The following is a 21,162-nucleotide window of genomic DNA, read 5'->3' as shown; positions in this document are numbered from 1 at the left end:
ATTTCATCAGGAAACATGCATCAGAAAACAAAGCACTTCTCTTAATTGAAAGATTGAAGCTAGATCTACATAGAGATCAAACGAAAATGAAAAGCGTTACATCCGATGTTCGGAATGTAAAGTTGATATATAAAGACACCGTAAATTATTCCGTAAAGTCGTTAGGAAACATTGTAGTACAGAATGCACCTTGTCCAGTGAAGTACGTGCCTGGTACTGACATATTACGCAGAAAAATTACTTATAGAGGTAACCTTTATACAGATTAATAATTTCGGAAAATAAAAATAAAGGACTTTAGTCTCTTTACAAGGAAGTGGCTTAGATAAACATATACGCCGATGACATAATTAAGATATTCAGTATGTTTATCTTTTGTAAATGATGATAATATAATTTTATCTATAGCCCATTGTTAATTGTAAACATCATTCTGTTGTAAATGACATTTTCTTTGAAAATTCTCTACTGAATTTTCAAATATTTAAAGAAAATACATTTTTTTTCAGCTTAGTAATACGAAAATTCTGAAGATTTCCCATTATCACGTTCTTCTGAGAATAAACCTCAAATTTTATGACATCAATGCATATAACAAATATTTCTTGAATAATCTTCATTAATACTATAATTACTTGCAATGCACGTACATGAGGAAAAGGTGATATGATGTTAACCTCAATAATAAAAGACAGAACCATACGAAAAAAAAGATATAGTCATAAGAGACAGGCATGCGGCTTTCAACAATATAACATGAGGATAGCGTCCGGTAGTTCTCAAACCAAAAATAAAGCTTGAACATTTGAAGTCTTTGTCATGATGAACACTAATTTTCCAATAGAACAAAAACCAAAAAAACACAGCCAAAAATATTTTGATTAAGGACGGGCAAATAAACACGTGGAGGGCAAATTTCTATGTCAATTAAAAATAATACAGTAACAGTTAAGTCTACTACATATCTTGAATTTCCTCTAGATATAATTTCATTTTTCCAATTGTGAACTTACCATTTTTATGTAGCAACCACTCAGCAGTGCTAATTTCCTGTCATGGTCTCCTTTATAGAGGACTGTTGTTTGCGAAAAAGTTATTGGAGCATGGATCCTATTGGTTAAGTTAAAGTTATCCCTTCTAAGATTAATTGACGCCATCATGATTTGGTTGACTTTAATATCTGTGTCACAGATGACCACGGATATTTTCCTGTTGTCGTAGACATAATTCCATCCTCTTTTCCTCGAATATGACATCACCAAATGCGACTAATTTACGAATTAATTCCTGTAATGAGTATCACGACGGATGCAACATGTTGAATAGGATCTGCTTGCCCTTCCGGTCACCCGAGATCCCTTCCCGGTGTTTGATTGGGTTCGTGTTGCTTAGTCTTTAGTTTTCTGAGATGTGTTTTGTAAACTGTTTGTTGTTTGTCTTTTCGTCATTTCTATTTTTGGCCATCGTATTTTTTTTTTCGAATTATGATTTTTGATTTTCCTCTTTGTATCCTTTATCTCTTTTTGACGAATAAATCACACAAATATGTTAAGATAAAATTTTTAATATAGACGTAAAAAACAAGCCAAAAGAGAGAAAAATGCTTTTTAAAACTTCCTTTTTTAAAAAACGATGTTAATGATAAACAAGGTCATGGTAGAATATTTCAGTTACGTGTCTTGGTTGTTTGTGTTATCGGGTTGCTGTCTCATTTGTGTTTATCCCAAATCTCTTTTTGTTCACATATAATGATTGTTATTACAATGATAACAATAAATTAAATTTATCATACAGATTCAGAAGACCACGTTTTGGACGGAGAAAGATTAAGCCAATACGAGAAAAACAAACAACAGGTATATTGTATATCTACGAAAGCCTATTAGGGTCACAAAAAAGAATAAAATATTTATCTCGTAATTACGAGATAAATATCTCGTAATTACGAGAAAACTATCGCGTAATTACGAGATAATTATCGCGTAATTACGAGAACTATCGCGTAATTACGAGATTATCATTTTTTAACTCGTAATTACGAGATAATTTTTGCGTAATTACGAGAAAACTATCGCGTAATTACGCGATAATTATCTCGTAATTACGCGATAGTTTTCTCGTAATTACGAGATATTTATCTCGTAATTACGCAATAAATATTTTTTTTGTGTGACCCTAATAGGCTTTCGTATATATCATTAACAAGGCTTAAAATAATAATTTAAGTCAGCTAAGTTTTATGATACATTAATTCATATAGAAATAGTCAAACACACCCTTTTCTATCTATATCTACTTTTCAGCAATATTCTTTAAACAAAGCACTGTTGCAACGTGCATTAAAATACATGAAAACCCAAATGAGTAAAATATGTTTAAACAATGTGACAGTATCGGAATTGATTGTTTGTCAGGCCTATGAAAATTTATTCTAATCTTTTAATTACTTATTTCTTTTCAAACTCCATTTCAAATTAATGTTATTCTGCCTGATATCAGTCCATTGTTTGTCTGTTGTTCGTATAGCTTGGTTTATGCATCCATGATGTTGATAATACGTACTAAATAGAAGTTTGTTGTGCTCGGGAACTGTCAGTCACTCGTCAACATTTAGTTTTCTTATGAATACATTTACTTTCCAATTCGAACAAAGGAAAACACCATTATGTTCCCCCTTTTTTATTCTTAGTCGCGTCATAGATAAATAATGTAAGCAGTGCAGTAAGAAAAATAAATTCAACTGACATCCGTGGGTCCAGCACATAATTCTGGGATAACATTTTACTTCAGATAGTTACAATACGTTTGTTAACTTTGAAAACAAACGGATGTCTGCATCAACTTTCATAATTGAAGTGGGTCAACTGCTAAGTTGGCATTTGCTATATCAGCAGAGATTTGGTTTTCCATATATAGTCTGTGTAATTATTGATTTTTGTAGGAGGAAGATATAGACAACAGTTCAGTGTATGATGATATAAACGAAGTGACTAAACAAATTTCTAAAGCAAGGTCATATGCTAAATCTGCAGGTAATGATTATAAATCAGAGTAATTACGTCTTTTTGAGATATGAATTATTACTTTTAAAAAAGGAGATTTCTAGTATGCGCCCGTGAATCAGTTACCCAACGAAACAAAAAGAACAGGAATTCTAATGGTCCCAAACAATAGTCAAGACTAGCGTCGGACAGTTGCGAATTAAGGAGAAGGTATGATAAGGCATGCATTTTGTAACTGTACCGAGTTTGCTGTGTTTTCATCAGTAACGCAAATATTCAGTAGTTTAGAAAGTTAAAAATGTCAACATTCATGGGAAGCTGGATTGTAAGCAGGGAAAAACCAACGTCTACAAATGCAAATATTTATCGTATATAAATCTGCTTAGTCGCTTTGTAATTCTTGAGCTCGTATGACGTTGTAGCGCCTAAGTAATCAGCAACGTCATAAAGTGAGAGCGGAAATTATATACATGTATATCAAGTTTGCTTCTGGTAGTAAAAACAAAGCGTAAACATGTCTACAGGAGTTAAAAAAGTAACCAAATTTTGAACGCTAAACAGATTGAGCCTCTGTGTAGATCTATACAGTTTAGATACAGATTATTAGGCATTCTGCGTACAGATATCAGACATACATGTACAATGCATCTATAACGCGGGTAGAACATGGTTTGAATTTGGTTTTTTCCTGTTTATAATAATAAATCTCAAGTAAAATGTAGGTTAACATTAGAAATGAATTATATGTATGCGCGATATGTCAGATACTTAAGATAAGAATAACCATATCGATATTACTTCCATGGAATAACTTATGTCGTTTTAAGCTCACCTGGCCCTGTAGGTCATCGTTCGTCGTCGTCACCGTCTGTTAACTCTTACAAAAAATCTTCTCCTCTGAAACTACTGGGCCAAATTTAACCAAACTTGGACACAATCATCATTTGGGTACTTGTTTAAAAAATGTGCCCGATGACCCCGCTTGCCAACCGACAAGGCCACCTTAGCTAAAAAATAGAACATAGGGATAAAATGCAAGTTTTGTCTATTATCTTGAAAACTATCATATTAGTGAGAGAAAATCTGATAGGGGCAACAATGTTCAAAATGTTGAGTTCTATCTGTTTGACTTCTTATAGGAGTTATCGCCCTCAAATGACGATTTTTACCAATTTTTAGTATGTTTGCCTTATATCTTAAAAATTATGATAGATAGAGAGAAACTTTAATAGCAAAAATGATTAACAAGACAAGATCTACAATCAAGTCAAACACTGCTGAAATCGTTAGACGACCCCTTATTGGAGTGTTTTCCCTTTAATGACACAATTTTTTCGATTTTTTTTGCGTTTTATATCTAAAAATTATATATGATAGTTAGAAACTTAAATAGACAAAAGTGATCACTAAGACAAGATCTGCAAAGAAGTAAACGTGACCGAAATCATTTGTCAACTCCTTCTTGAAGTTATTGCTCTATAATGTCGATTTTTCCCATTTTTTGTTTTTTTTGCCTATTATCTTGAAAAGTATTATATATATATAATAACTTTAAAAAACAAAAATGACGAACAAGACACGATCTAAAAATAAGCCAATTTGGCCGGTATCTTCAGTCGACTGCTAACTGGAATTATTTTACTTTAATAACAAGTTTTATCATTTCTTTTGCATTTGTTGTCTATTATCTTGAAAATTTTAAAAGATAAATAGAAACTTTAAAAAGGAAAAATATCAGCAGGATGACTTGAATTTTCAGTACACTCTTGATAGAGTTTTTCCCCTTCAATGATGAGTTTTATAAAACAGTGGCCATTGTTGAAGATGCAGGTGAGCGACACAGGCTCTTTAGAGCCTCTAGTTTTCTTCTCTACAATATTTATCTTACAGATTTAGGAGGCGTCAATATGGAAGAGGAATGCCACAAATCAGAAAAGCCACCTGAGAAACTGGTATATCTTTATCAATTGTTACAATGTTATTCAAATCTAGCTCACTAATGTTATCATTTTGTTATTATAAAAATATATATCATGGAAAAATTGATACGAAAACTAATAAGAAAGCCTAGTATGTACATTTTCCATACAATAAAAAAAATAGTCTTTTTCGCACAAATCTCATAGCAGAACTTCCTGGAACTGTAAAAACACGCACGTACTACACACTAAACAAATATGAAATTTTTAATCACACGACTGATTTATATTTAAATAGCAGTTGTACACATAACGACTGATTTATATTTAAATAGCAGTTGTACACATAAAGCATTGAATTTGATTTTATTGCTAAACGTTTATCTTTTTTTTTAATTTTGTAGACAGATGAAGTTTATGACGATATATCAGAGGTCACAAACGAAATTTCCAAAGAACCTTCATATGTGAAATCTGCAGGTATAGACTATTAGTTGGGCAGTTAAAATAGAGAACAATTTAATTATGACGAAGTAATTGCGTTTACGAGGAAATCTAGTATCAAGAAACGTGGAAGCCTTCCTTCCAAAAAAATATTGACGTTCAGGGCCCGATCAAATAATTGAGTTATAACAATGACGAGTTTTTTGAAAATTTGTAAATGCACGAATTACAGGCTGAAGTGAGACTATGTGTATCGACATGGTAAATATCTTTTTTTATTATTTAGTCATGTCTAGTAGTGAGTGTCACAGACGGAATTGTGATAAATGAAGCATAGAATTAGGGAACAGAAGTATTTTATTTGAAGATTGACCTCCGTTGATATCGGATTTGACAGTTGCATACATATTTGTGACAGTCAAATCCTAAATAAATATACGTCGACCACTTTAACTACATATTTCTTTTCAGGTCGGCATAATAATTTATCCCCAAATGAGGTTATGTTAGAACACAAACTGAGTACTGGATATTTTACAGAGACATGGAAAGGTAACTAATATTTTCTTTATTATATCATATTTTTATAAACGTATCAATGAATTAATGATGTAATATATTTCTAAATATGTTTAAAAATACAAAACTATACATTGAACAGGAAAATTGAGGCAGAACATTCCAGTGGTAGTCAAGATATTTAAGGCGGGGGCGAAAAATATTTCAGTAGAACAACTTACAGAAACTACACACGAGAACATCGTCAAGTTTTATGGAGCATTTGAAGACAAAGCATCCAACAACATTGTTTTTCAGTACATGACGCGAAATCTAGTACAATATTTACATTCTCCGGAGGGGCAATCACTTCATCAAACAGAGTTGCTTGCCGTTGCAGCCCAGGTAAGATAATAATTTCAAAAAGGGTTGTTTACAGTAACATATACTAGTTTCTTACATATAATACGTGTATTAATGTAAACAATACCTCAATGCCAAAGTATTTGCGGTAATGATTTGGGGAAACCTAAATTGCGAAGGATGCACTGCAGAATACATCTTATAATTAACGATAATAGAAAATCCTATTTGTTGAATCTATCTCATATTCCAAGTATTTGTGTGTTCTCAGAAATTTGACTTCTAAGATCGAAAAGCCAAAAAGGTTACAGTCAGCAGAAAGATATGCTACAGTACTTCGAGTTCTGAGTTCAAGCAAGTCCATCAATTCTTTAATTCTTACAGGCGGAAACCCAGTTGAAATTAAACAAAAGAAATGGAACTCTTTGTTAGAGAAGGTAAAAACGCAAAATTGGTATATTTGAATTGTTTACATCTGTTTCTATGGGCTTTAAAAGTTTAATAAATGTGCATAATTTAACATTTTATGCATCTTAGATACGTGTTTTTATTTTAATTATAGCATGGAGCTTCAAGATATTTATAAACTTTTAAATTATAGACAAATTTTCATAAAACAGTCGATTGTGGCAGGTTAAAATCCAAGTGGATCTCTCTTGTTCATAAGCATAAATTCTGCCGAAAAAAATTCCACAGAAAGATAATAGATTGATCTTTCTAAAGCATTAATTTTCATCTCTGTCCCGGCGAATGTTTTTTGGGAAAAAATCCAAAAAATGGGCAACAGTTCCAACAAAACTGGAAGTAAAATATAACAAATCTATTACCAAGATGGTAAGATGATGAAATGGCGAATAAGAATAAAAATTCGGCAAACAGCGCTGGTAAAACCAATCATACCACATCTCCTTATTTTTATATACAAATACTAAACGATAAGAACCCCTTTATAATCCAGAGTTACTCTTGTGCCCCTGGAATGTTAGCATTTAAAACCCGTTATGTTATTCATATAGGTACTATGACATAAAGAATTATTATACAATAGCTCTTTGTAAACAAGCTTGATATATTTGTACAAGGTTGCACGAGGAATGTCCTGGCTGGAGACTAAGCAAATTGTACATTGTGGTTTACATGCAAGCAAAATTCTAATTGGAGAAAATGATGACGCTAAAATTTCCGGATTGGAATATGTGACAAGTATGTACAATAAACTTTCCTACTGATTTGTTCTGTCTTAACGACGATACACGAGTTTACACAGTCATCTGGTAGAACATACGATGGAATTTTCATTGTGTAACTTGTTCAGGTTTTGTGAGCTGTTACAGTATTTAGCATTTTCCTAAAATAAAATTATTGAGATAGCTTATACATGCTATATACTTACATGTTTCTTTTATGTAATCATTCGCCGCGATAAAAGCGAGTGTGCTGACGTAGCCTTGTCATGGCGTTGTCAGTTTATTTTCGACTTATGACTTTGAAGTCCCTTTCGTATCTTTCGCCTCTCTTTTTGAACAGCAATCATTCTATTAATGTATTCATCAATTTTCTACAGAATAGTATAGGCAATCCAATGTCAATACTAGTTCTTCCCTAGGAAATAACCTTTGAATTTTTTTTATCCAATTCATCTGATTTTCATTCGCAACTAACTATTTCAGCTGAAAAAGTCGTTGCACTTTATCCTTACACTGCTTCCAGCAGTGATGAATTAACATTTCAAAAGAATGACGTCATCACTGTGATTGGTACCGAAGATCAAAACTGGTGGGAAGGTGAAATGAAAGGACAAAGAGGTTATTTCCCTGAAAATTATGTTTCAGCACCTCAAAAATATATCAGTAAGTTGAGATTTATGTATATTTTTTTGTTGAAAAAGATATTTATATCAGGTTCTCCCTACTCACCTCTTGAAACTTAACTCATGAATCTTATATTAATTTTTTCGAGAAAAAAAACCCCGAAACAATCAGACATGTTTTACCAGGTTATATTCAAACAGTGTTTCTGTAGCACACTAACCTAACTGGCAATGCAATAAAAAGGTACCAAGAGTAGCGGATTTCACATTTAAATCCTCTTTGACTGTTGATATAAAGCCAAACTAAGGAAGTACTCGCTTAATTGATGGTGTTATCGGTTTCCTTTCGACGTATGGATTTTAATGGTCCCTTTGGTATGATTCTAAGAGGAAGTACGGTAGGATTTTTCAGCAAAAAAAAAATTGCTGTAGCGAAATTGACATTTTGAATGTAATGATGGTTAAGAAAAAATTCCTATTTTGTTAATTTTACATATTTCTATTACCAATCTAATTTAAGTCAATCTTTCACTATGTTCTAAGTTTTTTTTCTATCAAAACATTATCAGTTAAATGACGAAATATTTCCGAATATAGAACAACAATGCGATGGTCTAACCATTTAATTTCAAGACATCGTGCCGAATTTATGCATCAACATAATTGTAAACATTTTTCCAACTTAGCAAAGCATTACAGTTTCAATGTTTTGTTCTCAATTTTTCTTCATAAATCGTAAATCGATAAAATAGATTTAATCAATACAACGGTAATATTTTTCAATTCTATCTATGTTTGCGGGTAAAATTTGTAATCAAAGTTCCATTTTGATTGGTTAATTGAAAATTTGAATACAAAGTCATCTAAACATGACCTCTTATTGGATGTTTTCAGATCTCACACATCGCAACAACAAACGAAGCAAAGAGAAAGATCTGATTTTAATCGGATTTTTATACCACTATATTGACTGGGTGACTACTAGTCCACTCAACACTTTTCGATGATAAACATAATATTACTGGGCATAAGATTGCAAGGAGTTAATAAAGTTTATATATTTTATATTTCTAGTAAAGAATAGCTTTAAATCAGTTTAATTGAAGTCTGGAGCTGGCATGTCAGTTAACTGCTAGTAGTCTGTTGTTATTTATGTATTATTGTCATTTTGTTTATTTTCTTTGGTTACATCTTCTGACATCAGACTCGGACTTCTCTTGAACTGAATTTTAATGTGCGTATTGTTATGCGTTTACTTTTCTACATTGGCTAGAGGTATAGGGGGGGGTTGAGATCTCATAAACATGTTTAACCCCGCCGCATTTTTGTTTCTCGCTGCATTGAAGACCTGTTGGTGGCCTTCTGCTGTTATCTCTTCTGTGGTCGGGTTGTTGTCTCTTTGACACATTCCCCATTTCCATTCTCAATTTTATTACAATTAATTCCACTCTGTATATAAGACTTCGACTAGTTATTAGCTGCATATATGTATGTGTCTACAAATTTAATCCAATAATTTATTGTAGAAATAGATCCGTCTCTGTTCAAATGGTATGCCTTGGAAACTCTAAAAAGCGGACAATGTTGTGTGAAGTCAAATGTTTGGTCATATGGGATTTTGCTCGTAGAAATCCTGACACATGGACAGGTTCCGTATCAAGGTATTTAACTTAATTTAATTTGAATATAAATCAATTGTTTATAGATATAAGAAGATGTGGTATGAGTGCCAATGAGACAACTCTCCATCCAAGTCTTGTCCACTTATTTGTTTATTTGTTAAAAAAAAAAACATTTATAAAAATCATTTAAAAAAGTATAGTAAAAAATGCCGAACTCCAATGTAAATTCAAAAAAGGGGGAAGTCCATACAAACTGATAAAATCAAACGTGAGACTTTATCAACCAACGCAACGAATGAAAAACAACCGTAATAGTTCTGACTTGATACAGGTATTTCCCGTAGAAAATTGTGGGAACAACCTGGTTTTATAACTAATAGGTTAATGTGACAACAATTGGGATCCAGCAGCAAAAACTGAGTAAACATACATCACATAAATTATGAAGCTCTTTACCATCAGCTTTTTGTGTAAAACAGTAGGTATGGACTAACGCAACCAACCAAAATTCGTCAAATTCAAATTCTGAGAAACGAATAAACATTAGATATTACTCTAAGTATGACAGATAAGCATAAACCTTGCAACTTTACATGATGCTGAATTCATTTATAATTCATGTAGCGATCATCATATGCAACATAACCACTTTTCTTTTTAAAGGTGTAAAGGACACTGAAATATTATCAAAGTTAAAACAAGGTTATCGACATCCAGAGCCAACCCACTGTCCTGATGATTTGTATGATATGATGCTGAAATGCTGGAATGAAAATTCAGAAGAAAGACCTACGTTTGAAACAATATATAACTTTCTTGAAGACTTGATATTTGGATTTTAAACTCCAAATTACCAATATGGTTTTCATTTTAATACATATGAAGTAACGTGAAAGGTAATTTTATAAAATTATGTTTAGACATTTTGTTTTTCGAACAAAACGTCGGAAAACAATATTAGAGTATTAAGTGAAGGGAAAGGGAACACGAGAGAGCTTGGGGGAAACTTTAAATTAATTCCTCATAAACCATGCTTATCATAAAAAGAGAGAAGGGAGATACACAGGGAGAAATCACTTCAAATCGAAATAGAAAATACGGTAGTAAAACGACGTGAAATATATACTCCTAACATTTAAAATCTTTGTTCTATTTATATGGTTCACCTGGAGTATTTTGTTACAAACACTAAATGTGTATTAACTTGTATGTAGATGATTGTGATGAGATATGACAAATAGTGTGACAGTCAAATGAGAAAAGTACCTACCCTAACCGCTATACAGACCAACAAAGATCTCTATATATACCTTTAGACACAACTGAGTCAAAACAAAATAAATAAAAATGTTTATTTAACAGCATTTGCACAGTAATAACTACAACTGGAAAGATAATGACTGTGTCCGGTGTAGATTCCATCGGAATCATCAGCCTAGATTATTCCTGTCTTTCTGTTCTTTGAAATTTTTCAATTTTTTTCTCAGTTTTTTAAGCCCTTTTTTATTTCCTTTAAGAGCAGTTGCCTTTAAAATGATACCATATCGTTCATGTGGTTTGTGATTTTAATCGAAAATGAGAATTTCTGAAAACAGTTTAACAGAAGCGCAACGCGTCATGCGCGCTCAATAAGGAAATTAGTATTTGTATATCTTCACCAAATTATTTTTCTGTCTTCATATATGTTAACATTCATGGAACGATACATTAGTAAATGGAATTTGGACTTATATTGTCATTTTGATCTAAGCGCTTTCTGAATTGTAGGAACATGTTAAGTCTCATTCAGACCTTTCTATGACATATTTTATATGTGGTTATTTCATTCATGTTAAGATTTGTGCTTTTGTCAGTCAATTTTCATATGATTAATTTCCAGCCACAAGAAGATATATAATGACCACTGAACAATCATATACTTACCATATCTTCGTTGGCCACGGCCCAACGTTTCATCGATACTAGATTTATCTTATTAGAAAAGTGTGCAAATGTACTGAACGACTGAATATTTGTTTTGATAATTTTCAGGCTAGTTCAGAGCAAAATAAGCGTTTCATTTTAATATCGTTTACCAAAATAAATGATGCAACATAACATAATTTTTTATGTGTATCATATGAATACAAACACGTTTAAAATGTGTCAGCAAAACTTACTGTTACAGTTCCGTTAAGTGTTGTCCCTTTTTAGCTCACCTGGCCCGAAGGGCCAAGTGAGCTATTCTCATCACTTGACGTCCGTCGTCCGTCGTCGTCCGGCGTCGTCCGTCGTGGTCCGTCGTCGGCGTTAACTTTTTACATTTTGAACTTCTTCTAGAGAACCACTGAATGGAATGAAACCAAACATGGCATGAATGTTCCTTATTAGGTGCTGACCAAGTGTTGTTACTTTGTAGCGAATCCATCATCCAAGATGGCCGCCAGCGGGGGACTTAGTTTAACATAGGACCCTATGGGAAATACATACAAATGTCTTCTTTTAGAGAACCACTGAATGGAATGAAACCAAACATGGCATGAATGTTTCTTATGAGGTGCTGACCGAGTGTTGTTACTTTGAAGCCGATCCATAATCCAAGATGGCCGCCAGCGGGGGACTTAGTTTAACATAGGACCCTATGGGAAATACATACAAATGTCTTCTTTTAGATAACCACTGAATGGAATGAAACCAAACATGGTATGAATGTTCCTTATGAGGTGTTGACCGAGTGTTGTTACTTTGTAGCCGATCCATAATCCAAGATGGCCGCCAACAGGGGACTTAGTTTAACATGGGACCCTATGGGAAATACATACAAATGTCTTCTTTTAGAGAACCACTGAATGGAATGAAACCAAACATGGCATGAATGTTCCTTATGAGGTGCTGACCAAGTGTTGTTACTATGAAGCTGATCCATAATCCAAGATGGCCGCCAGCAGGGGACTTAGTTTAACATTGGACCCTATGGGAAATACATACAAATGTCTTCTTTTAGAGAACCACTGAATGGAATGAAACCAAACATGGCATGAATGTTTCTTATGAGGTGCTGACCGAGTTTTGTTACTTTGAAGCCGATCCATAATCCAAGATGGCCGCCTGCAGGGGACTTAGTTTAACATGGGACCCTATAAGAAATACCTACAAATGTCTTCTTTCAGAGAACCACTGAATGGAATGAAACCAAACATGGCATGAATGTTCCTTATGAGGTGCTGACCGAGTGTTGTTACTTTGAAGCCGATCCATAATCCAAGATGGCCGCCAGCGGGGGACTTAGTTTAACATGGGACCCTATGGAAAATACATACAAACGTCTTCTTTTAGAGAACCACTGAATGGAATGAAACCAAACATGGCAAGAATGTTCCTTATGAGGTGCTGACCAAGTGTTGTTACTTTGAAGCTGATCCATCATCCAAAATGGCAGCCAGAGGGGGACTTAGTTTAACATAGGACCCTATGGGAAATACATACAAATGTCTTCTTTTAGAGAACCACTGAATGCAATGAAACCAAACATGGCATGAATGTTCCTTATGAGGTGCTGACCAAGTGTTGTTACTATGAAGCCGATCCATAATCTAAGATGGCCGCCAGCGGAGGACTTAGTTTAACATAGGACCCTATGAGAAATACGTACAAATGTTTTCTTTTAGAGAACCATTGAATGGAATGAAACCAAACATGGCATGCATGTTCCTTTTGAGGTGCTGACCAAGTGTTGTTACTTTGAAGCTGATCCTCCATCCATGATGGCTGCCAGATGGGGACAATGTTTAACATGGGACCCTATGGACAATACATACAAATGTCTTCTTTTAGAGAACCACATACTGAATGGATTGAAACCAAACATGGCATGAATGTTCATTATGAGGTGCTGACTAAGTTTTGTTACTTTGAAGCTGATCCTTCATCCATGATGGCCGCCAATGGGGGGGACTTCCTTTAACGTAAGACCCTATGGGAAATACATACAAATGCTTCTTCTAGAGGTGCACTGAATGGAATGAAACCAAAACATGGCATAAATGTTTCGTATGAGGTGCTGATTAAGTGTTGCTACTTTGTTGCCGATTTACTGTTCAAGATGGCCACCAGGATTTTTTTTATTAAATTACAGGACCAATATTAAACCAAATTTGGCCTCACTCATTATTAGGGTATCTGTTATGATTTTAATCTATTTTTACATGATGTCCAAAACCAAAGTAGAATCAGGTGAGCGACACAGGCTCTTGAGAGCCTCTAGTTTCTATTTATAGCAGATAGACTGATATTTGTTGGTATGTTCAAACTTTACATGATTAACACCCCCCATTTGCTACTGAAGATATTAAATTCGTACAGAAACTGAAACAAAACATATTTTTAGATAAATAAAACATACAAAGATTGGAGTGGCAAAACAAAAACTGAATTCAAATACTGACGGACAACAAAATAGTAAAAAAAAAACACAGACATTAAAAGGGAAATAAAAGAAAAACTACAAACAGGCAGCACATACTAGTGAAATGGTAAAGCTTTAAACTCGAACAAGATAAGAAATAAAAAGAAGTACGTATATTCTGACAAAAGTCAGGACACTCTTTATAAGATGTGGGGAAAAGTTACGTTAGTGTCATTATTGTATAATGGAATGAATATTCGCAAAGGTGTGTCTAGTAGTTTCAAATAAGAAATGATCTATTTTATGTTACAAAAAAAGCGGTAATTATACTTACAAATATTTTTTTAATAAATTAAAATACCTAAAATGCATTGATATGAAGTCGTGAACGCTTATGGATCTTTTCTTGTTGATACTTTTATTTTAGCTTCTTCCAGAGGTAACCTGCTGTACGAATCTGTCGCATTGCAGTAGGTCATGCTATTTTCATACTTTTTATGACGTATATTCACTTAATCAGTTGGTTGTGTACGGATTGATATTGCAACGAAACATAATGTATTTGTTAATTGTAATCGGTTTTGAAATAGCTTCCAGTAACTTCGAGTACTCTAAGATCCGTACTTTGTGTCTTTTGTCTAATTATTGGTTGTTTTGTTTTTCTTCGTGTCGATTTGCCGAGTCAAGTCCTTTTCGTAAAGATCAAATATTTTTCAATTCCAAGATCTTATGAACAACAAATCACCTGAACTAAACATAAGAGCACCAAATCACCTGAACTAAACAAGTTGCACAAATTTATCAAAATGAATAATAAATGTATAGAAATGTCCTTTTGCCGAGTCAAGTCCTTTTCGTAAAGATCAAATATTTTTCAATTCCAAGATCTTATGAACAACAAATCACCTGAACTAAACATAAGAGCACCAAATCACCTGAACTAAACAAGTTGCACAAATTTATCAAAATGAATAATAAATGTATAGAAATGTCCTTGGTAACTACTTTATGTCTCTTCCTTATATTTGTATTTCTATTTTATACTATGTATGTTAATTTATTTGTGGTCTATACCATTGTTTAACGAGAATAAAGATATATATGTAAATATCAATGTCATTCGTATAAGGATTGTTTTTGATATAACAACTTGTGCTGCATCTCAGCTGATTTCTTCTTTTTTCCTGTAACATTAAATAGTTTTTGATTAGTATCTTGTTTTGCTTTCTTTCTGGCTGGATTTTACTTTTGCTTGCTATTACTACATTTTACTGAGCTGTATGCTACTCATGTTATGCTTTGATTTTTTTACAACAAACAGTGCTGTTTCTGATCGCTGAATTTATATGCTTTGCTTTCTATTTTGCTTTTTGTCTATTGTATTAGTTCTGCTCTTGTTTCATTGCTTTTTATGCTACTGCGTTCTTTTATGTTTTTGTTTATTTTTTGACTGTGTGTGTTTATGAAGTTGATTTATATAGTTGGTTTCAGAGCTCCTAAGAGCTCATGTTACCTTTTGTTTTGTATGTATGTATATACATGTGTATATTTGCATATACGTGCCGGCCCTAAAATTTAAATTCTTATTTGCTCGCTTATTTGTAATGAATCTTAAAATATTTAAATAACAAGCAGTTCCCGGAATTATGCCGTTACCACATAATTATACTGAGAAAAGTATGTTCTTTGAAATAGTTTGCTGAGATATCCTAGAGGCATTATCAGGAAACCCGATTCATAACTACTGAGTACGATAGGAAATATTCCAGGTTTGAAGTAGCCCGAGTATTGAACTCGCTTTTAAATGAGGCTTGAGTCACGACCTCATTTTAATAGTTTAAAAATGATCCAAAATGTAATTTTAATGCATGTTATCAATGACAACTGATTTTTTGTATTGCTTCCTGCTAGATAAACAAGTTTTTGGTTTGTATACTAGTATTGTTTTGCTTTTGTTCTGACTGAATTGTTTTTTTGTTTGTTTGCTATTACTGACATTTTTCTGAGCTATCCTGCTTTCAATCTAGTGCCGTTTTGTTTTGCTATTTACAGTGCTGTTGCATATGGCTGAATGTAAAAATGCTCTGTTTTCTAGTTGCTTTTTAGCTGTATTCTTTATGCGCCGGCTATTATTATAATTTACTTGTTTGTATACATGTATACTAACGTCTATGTTATCAATCTTTAAAGATTCCAATGACAATGACAAACAATTGTAGGAAATAAACCTTGACCTCATAAGCATACCGAGAAAAGTATGTTCTTGTTAAGATCAGCCTAAAGGCATAATTATGATGATGAATTTTCTGTGTAAAATACATCTGTAAAGTTTTACGTAATGCATATTATTAATTGATGAACTGGGAAAACGTAACGTTGAAATGTGAAAACTTATTTTAACTATTTCACTTCTGGTGGTGTTGAATGCAGGTAAGTTTATCATTATATGCACAGCTTTTGTATTCGATCAAAGTTAAAACTTCCTCCTCACCGCATATTTCAAGAAGAGACAGTATAAATATTGATAAACAAAGAGCGTAATCACATGCTTTATCCAAACAAAGTACGAAAGTAGGTATCATTCCAACCAGAAAACCTCGGCTTTCTGAGGTAGTATTTCTTATATCATTTAGCTGGATTAATTAAAATATCCGAAACTACTTCACAAAAACTGCCTTTCGATATATTTTTAAATTAAGATCTTATTATAATCATCTGCAACTACACAAGCAACAACATGGACAGCAATACGAAAGACAATTTTCACATTTCACCATGCATTTTGAATGATCATCTTTTTCGATCATTACAAGTGTGGACACAGATCAGTGTGGCTAGTAATTGTTTAATTTCTGTTAGTACGTTTAACAGTGTTATCTCCACTGAGTTTATGAATTGGTTGTTACGCCACCAGATGTTTTCTGAGCTATGTCTATGTCTTTCTCATAGGGTTCTATGTTAAACTATGTTCCACGGTGACATCTTGCATATTCAAATAAGAAGCAAAAGCTCCAAATTGGCATTTTGCAGGGTTCGACTTTAGTTTTTTTAATCAACTTGCACTTCGGGCAAATGACCATCATATGTTACTTGTCTGAAATTTTGTACATGCTTCATAAATTTCCAGACTGCCATTTATGGACATAAAATGGTGTAGCATTAGCTTTTCGGTTTTCCTGCTGAGTCCACTAGAGTCCACTGCCTCAAAATAAAGCGACTAAGGGTTGTTATTTTTGCAACATTAAATGCTCCTTATCCATTGAAAACACTATTAATAAAACAGTTTTCCAAGGCCCATGTGCTTTACCTGGGATAGATATTAGTGCAGATCAGGTAATTTTTTAATCACAGAAACCCTCTATCTATATAAAGAAGTAGTGTTGAACTATGAGAAAGCTATGATTATTAGTTTAAAATTTATTCATATATAGATATAAGAAGATGTGGTATGAGTGCCAATGAGACAACTCTCCATCCAAGTTAAAATTTATAAAAGTAAACCATTATAGGTCAAAGTACGGTCTTCAACACGGAGCCTTGGCTCACACCGAACAGCAAGCTATAAAGGGCCCCAAAAATTACAAGTGTAAAACCATTCAAACGAGAAAGCCAACGGTCTAATCTATATAAAAAACGAGAAACGAGAAACACTTATAAACCACATCAACAAACGACAACTACTGAACATCAGATTCCTGACTTAGGACGGGTGCAAACAATTGCAGCGGGTTTAAACGTTTTAATGGTACCAAACCTTCACCCTTATCTGAAACAATAATGTAACATCACAACATAGAAAGACACACTATAAAATATCAATTGAAATGGCATATATATATATATTTTCTTATTTCAATTTATTTCACTTTTGTTCAAGGTTTATGAACATCAACAATATTAAGGTTATCTCCAATTTATATTATTGTGCATCTGATTGCTTTCCTTAAATAATCAGGTCCAATCTGAATGGTTCGTTATAGAATGCACCAACAACTGATTCTTACTGTACTTCAATGTTTATACATTTTGTTTTTAGAAAAGAAAAAACTAAAAATATGCAAGTTTGTCGATATTTTCAGGTAGTATTTATATAATGATTTATTTGTTAAAAAGAGAATAAATGAAGAATAGATTCTGTATTTTTCAACTTTAAATTTTATGTGTCCAGGGCAATTTGAGCAGCTGATAATGGCTAACCTGGATTTTTAATTTATTCAATCTTTGTTTAAAATGTTCAAGATTTGGAGAAGCCACATTTATTTGTAATTGTATGGACTTTTCAAAATGATCGCATTGTAAGTTTTTGCGCCAGACTCGCTTTTCGTCTACAGTGACACTCAAACAAAAATAGAAAAAAGCCCAAATAAAGTAAAAGACTGACGAGCATTGAGGACTCAAAATTAGGAAAAGTGTTGTCAGATATAGCTTAGGTAAACTATTCTATTGACAATGTTTGTTTTCGGATAGGCACCAGACCTCAACATTAGTAAAGGAACACCCTGGATGCATGATTTGGTTTTCAATGAGTGATATGGTTTTGGCTCAGATGTATGTGCATATTTCTTTATGGCTTTATGATGTTCCAATGTGGTAGCCATATCTTATTTCAGGATGGCATTCAAAATCGCAAATACTCATATATAGGATCACCCTAGTAACACAGTATTTACATATGTGAGACATCTTCTGACAAGAAATTTTGTATATGCATATCTCATATTTCTATGTTAAACTGTGATCAGTGGTGGTGACCATCTTCAATTTGGATTCGCAACAAAAACTCAAAAATGTTTTAAGGCTATTTATGGATCATTTTTATAATATTTTAAATAAATAAGCAAAGAAACTCTTAAATAGATCTTTGCAATTTCATGTAATCAGAATACATTTTTTACCCTTACAATCATTATAAATTTCAGATCCACACTAAAAGATATAAATTGGTGAAGTACCTTCATTTATGAAAACTCCTACTAATTTTGGTTCTAGTTGGCAAGAAAAATTTAGCAGAAGTTTATAATGTGACAAGTTTTCAGAAAAGTAATGAAATTTAAAGTAATGGCATTTCCTTGCATGACCCTTTGGGGCCAGGTGAGCTAATAGGTGTAGAACCTATACTTTTATTGTGGTCTCGAAATGTTTTCTGCCTAGACTCCCAAGGTCTGGTGGAGTTTATACACATTATTTTTTTTTCAAATATATCTATTCTAACATTTGACTGAATTTGAATTTGAAATGGAAAAGAGTAATGTAGAATCAATTTAATTTTGTGGAGAAAGATATAAGAATGAACCTTGAAATAAAGTGAAAAAAGGAGCCTGCAGTTTTAACATCATAAATAAAAATATAGCAGGGCTGTCTTTAACATCATTAAATACAAATATAGCAGGGCTGTCTTTACCACTAATTTAAACAAATAAGTTAAACAATTTGATTTGATTTTTGAAGTCAGTTAGGCCTTTAAAGTTCCGTCCCTTATATAAATATGATGTATAAATGTATGACCATTTGTACTTTGGACTACTTTTTTTACTACAAAATGGCAGAATAGATGGTTCAAATTGAGTGCCAAAAAATCAGACATACTACATGAATTGCTTTAAGCATTTTTTGTGTATTTAATCATGCTTTTATTTATCTGGGTGTCAGGCCGTCGGAGAATCTTTGGTTTAAATGGAAATACAATGCGTTAATCTCCCTTAACGGTAATGTTATGCTTCAATTATACCAAGTGCTGACAGTTGTTAAAGATATTTATAGATTATACAAAATGTTTCAACCATCTAACCTTACAGTTTATAGCATGTTAATGTAGATATTGGTTGTCTGTTTTCAAATCTTAATTCTATAAAGAATGTATTTACTAAACATACATTGCAAAGAACATTAAAACACATTAAGACAGAGAGCTCAATCTTGTTTTATACTTTGTAGTATTGGCAATAGTCACGCATGGACCAATACATGTATGTGTTGGTATATATGAGCAAATTTGTAGTTTATGTCTTTAAAAAAGCCGTCTGACTAGTCTGGCAATTATGCTGTTGGGTAGAAAAATAAAAAATTAATCGGCCCAACTGTCCAGTAAGGGGCGACCATTAAACTTTGAGGAGGTGTACTGGTTTTCTCTAAAACTATTCCGATTCAAGCAGAAGGGAAAAAGACTTTTTCTGATTGAGAGTTTTTGTCAATAAATTCAATGAAATATCTAAAAGAAACTATGTGTCTCACATGACAAAAATAATTTGAGGCTTGTATGTTAAAAACAGCTGTGCCAATAGCGCATGATACATATACACCCTTATTGTTCATCTTGACATTGTTAAAAAAATAAAATTAGATATCAAGAAAAAAAATGGCTCTGTGGAAAAACATGCATGAAGATACTCTTAGGCAAATATATATATATAGTGTCAATTATGACTGTTCATAGTTCCATAACTCTGGAATGACAAACCTTCAAAATCTAGAGAACATTCACCAATCCCAACAACAGTGATAAGTTTTTTGAAGTAATTTGATCCGTGCATACTATAGGATGTATGACATTTAAGAAATGCCTTTTATTCATCTGACAGTCTTTTGAAATCCCGTCACTCTGGAACAAATAAACAGAAAATTACAAAAATCGAAATAGAGCTATTTTTTATCAATCCAAACGATATTGTAAAGTTTTAAGGAAATCAATCTAGGCATATTTGAGTTAGGCAATTTTTTACCTATAGCGCACTAACTTCAAACGGTTAAAGTTCAGAAACTCTTGAACGGAAAACAAGAAAATTAAAAAAATCGAAAGGAGACTTCAATCTCAACAATAATGTAAAGATTTGAAGAAATCAATTAAGACATACTGCAGTTAGTGCTCTATATGTGAATATGTGAACAGTTGCCTTAATTTAAACGATCAAAGTCCAGTAACTCTAAAACGACAAAGCAAACGGACATTGGTATAGGGGTAAATTCAGTAAAAAATCTCCCATTGACTGTAATGCTAATCTATGTCTTGAATTAAATTTATACCTGATTTACCTTTAGAAATTAGAAAATTTCATATATCATTCATGAAAGTACAAATGTAGCCCTATCATTTGCAACAATAAAAACATAGGGTCATGCGGCA

At 32.9% G+C, this 21,162-nt stretch overlaps 2 protein-coding genes across 2 annotated transcripts in view; both read left to right on the top strand.

The window, feature by feature from the left end:
* Window positions 1-1,785: 1,785 nt before the first annotated feature.
* LOC127729756 (tyrosine-protein kinase Fgr-like) lies at window positions 1,786-11,544 on the top strand. The gene is made up of 10 exons (XM_052237629.1): window positions 1,786-1,856; window positions 2,942-3,032; window positions 4,893-4,954; window positions 5,326-5,401; window positions 5,837-5,917; window positions 6,027-6,268; window positions 7,309-7,429; window positions 7,897-8,076; window positions 9,563-9,697; window positions 10,322-11,544. Exons 3-10 carry the CDS (start codon window positions 4,910-4,912, stop codon window positions 10,498-10,500), a joined length of 1,059 nt encoding a protein of 352 aa, XP_052093589.1. The 5' UTR covers window positions 1,786-1,856; window positions 2,942-3,032; window positions 4,893-4,909; the 3' UTR covers window positions 10,501-11,544.
* A 4,862-nt stretch (window positions 11,545-16,406) lies between these two features.
* LOC127728948 (sushi, von Willebrand factor type A, EGF and pentraxin domain-containing protein 1-like) overlaps window positions 16,407-21,162 on the top strand; it is a 57,426-nt gene continuing 52,670 nt past the window's right edge. The window contains exon 1 of the mRNA XM_052236527.1: window positions 16,407-16,472. The gene's annotated coding sequence lies outside the window, so the exon portion shown is untranslated. The remainder of the gene's footprint in view (window positions 16,473-21,162) is intronic.

Source organism: Mytilus californianus, unplaced genomic scaffold (genome assembly GCF_021869535.1).
Source record: "Mytilus californianus isolate M0D057914Y unplaced genomic scaffold, xbMytCali1.0.p SCAF_2, whole genome shotgun sequence".
In the NCBI taxonomy this organism is placed as follows: Eukaryota; Metazoa; Mollusca; class Bivalvia; order Mytilida; family Mytilidae; genus Mytilus; species Mytilus californianus.
Note: the sequence above shows the minus strand (reverse complement) of the source record. Positions and strands in the feature narration are given on the sequence as shown.

What these genes read in the sequence shown, in the direction of transcription:
- LOC127729756 (XM_052237629.1), top strand. Translation starts at nt 4,910, where the DNA reads ATGGAAGAGGAATGCCACAAATCAGAAAAGCCACCTGAGAAACTG. An exon ending in TTTTACAGAGACATGGAAAG is followed by an intron (nt 5,918 to 6,026) that starts GTAACTAATATT and finishes TACATTGAACAG; the next exon opens with GAAAATTGAGGCAGAACATT. An exon ending in CGGATTGGAATATGTGACAA is followed by an intron (nt 7,430 to 7,896) that starts GTATGTACAATA and finishes TAACTATTTCAG; the next exon opens with CTGAAAAAGTCGTTGCACTT.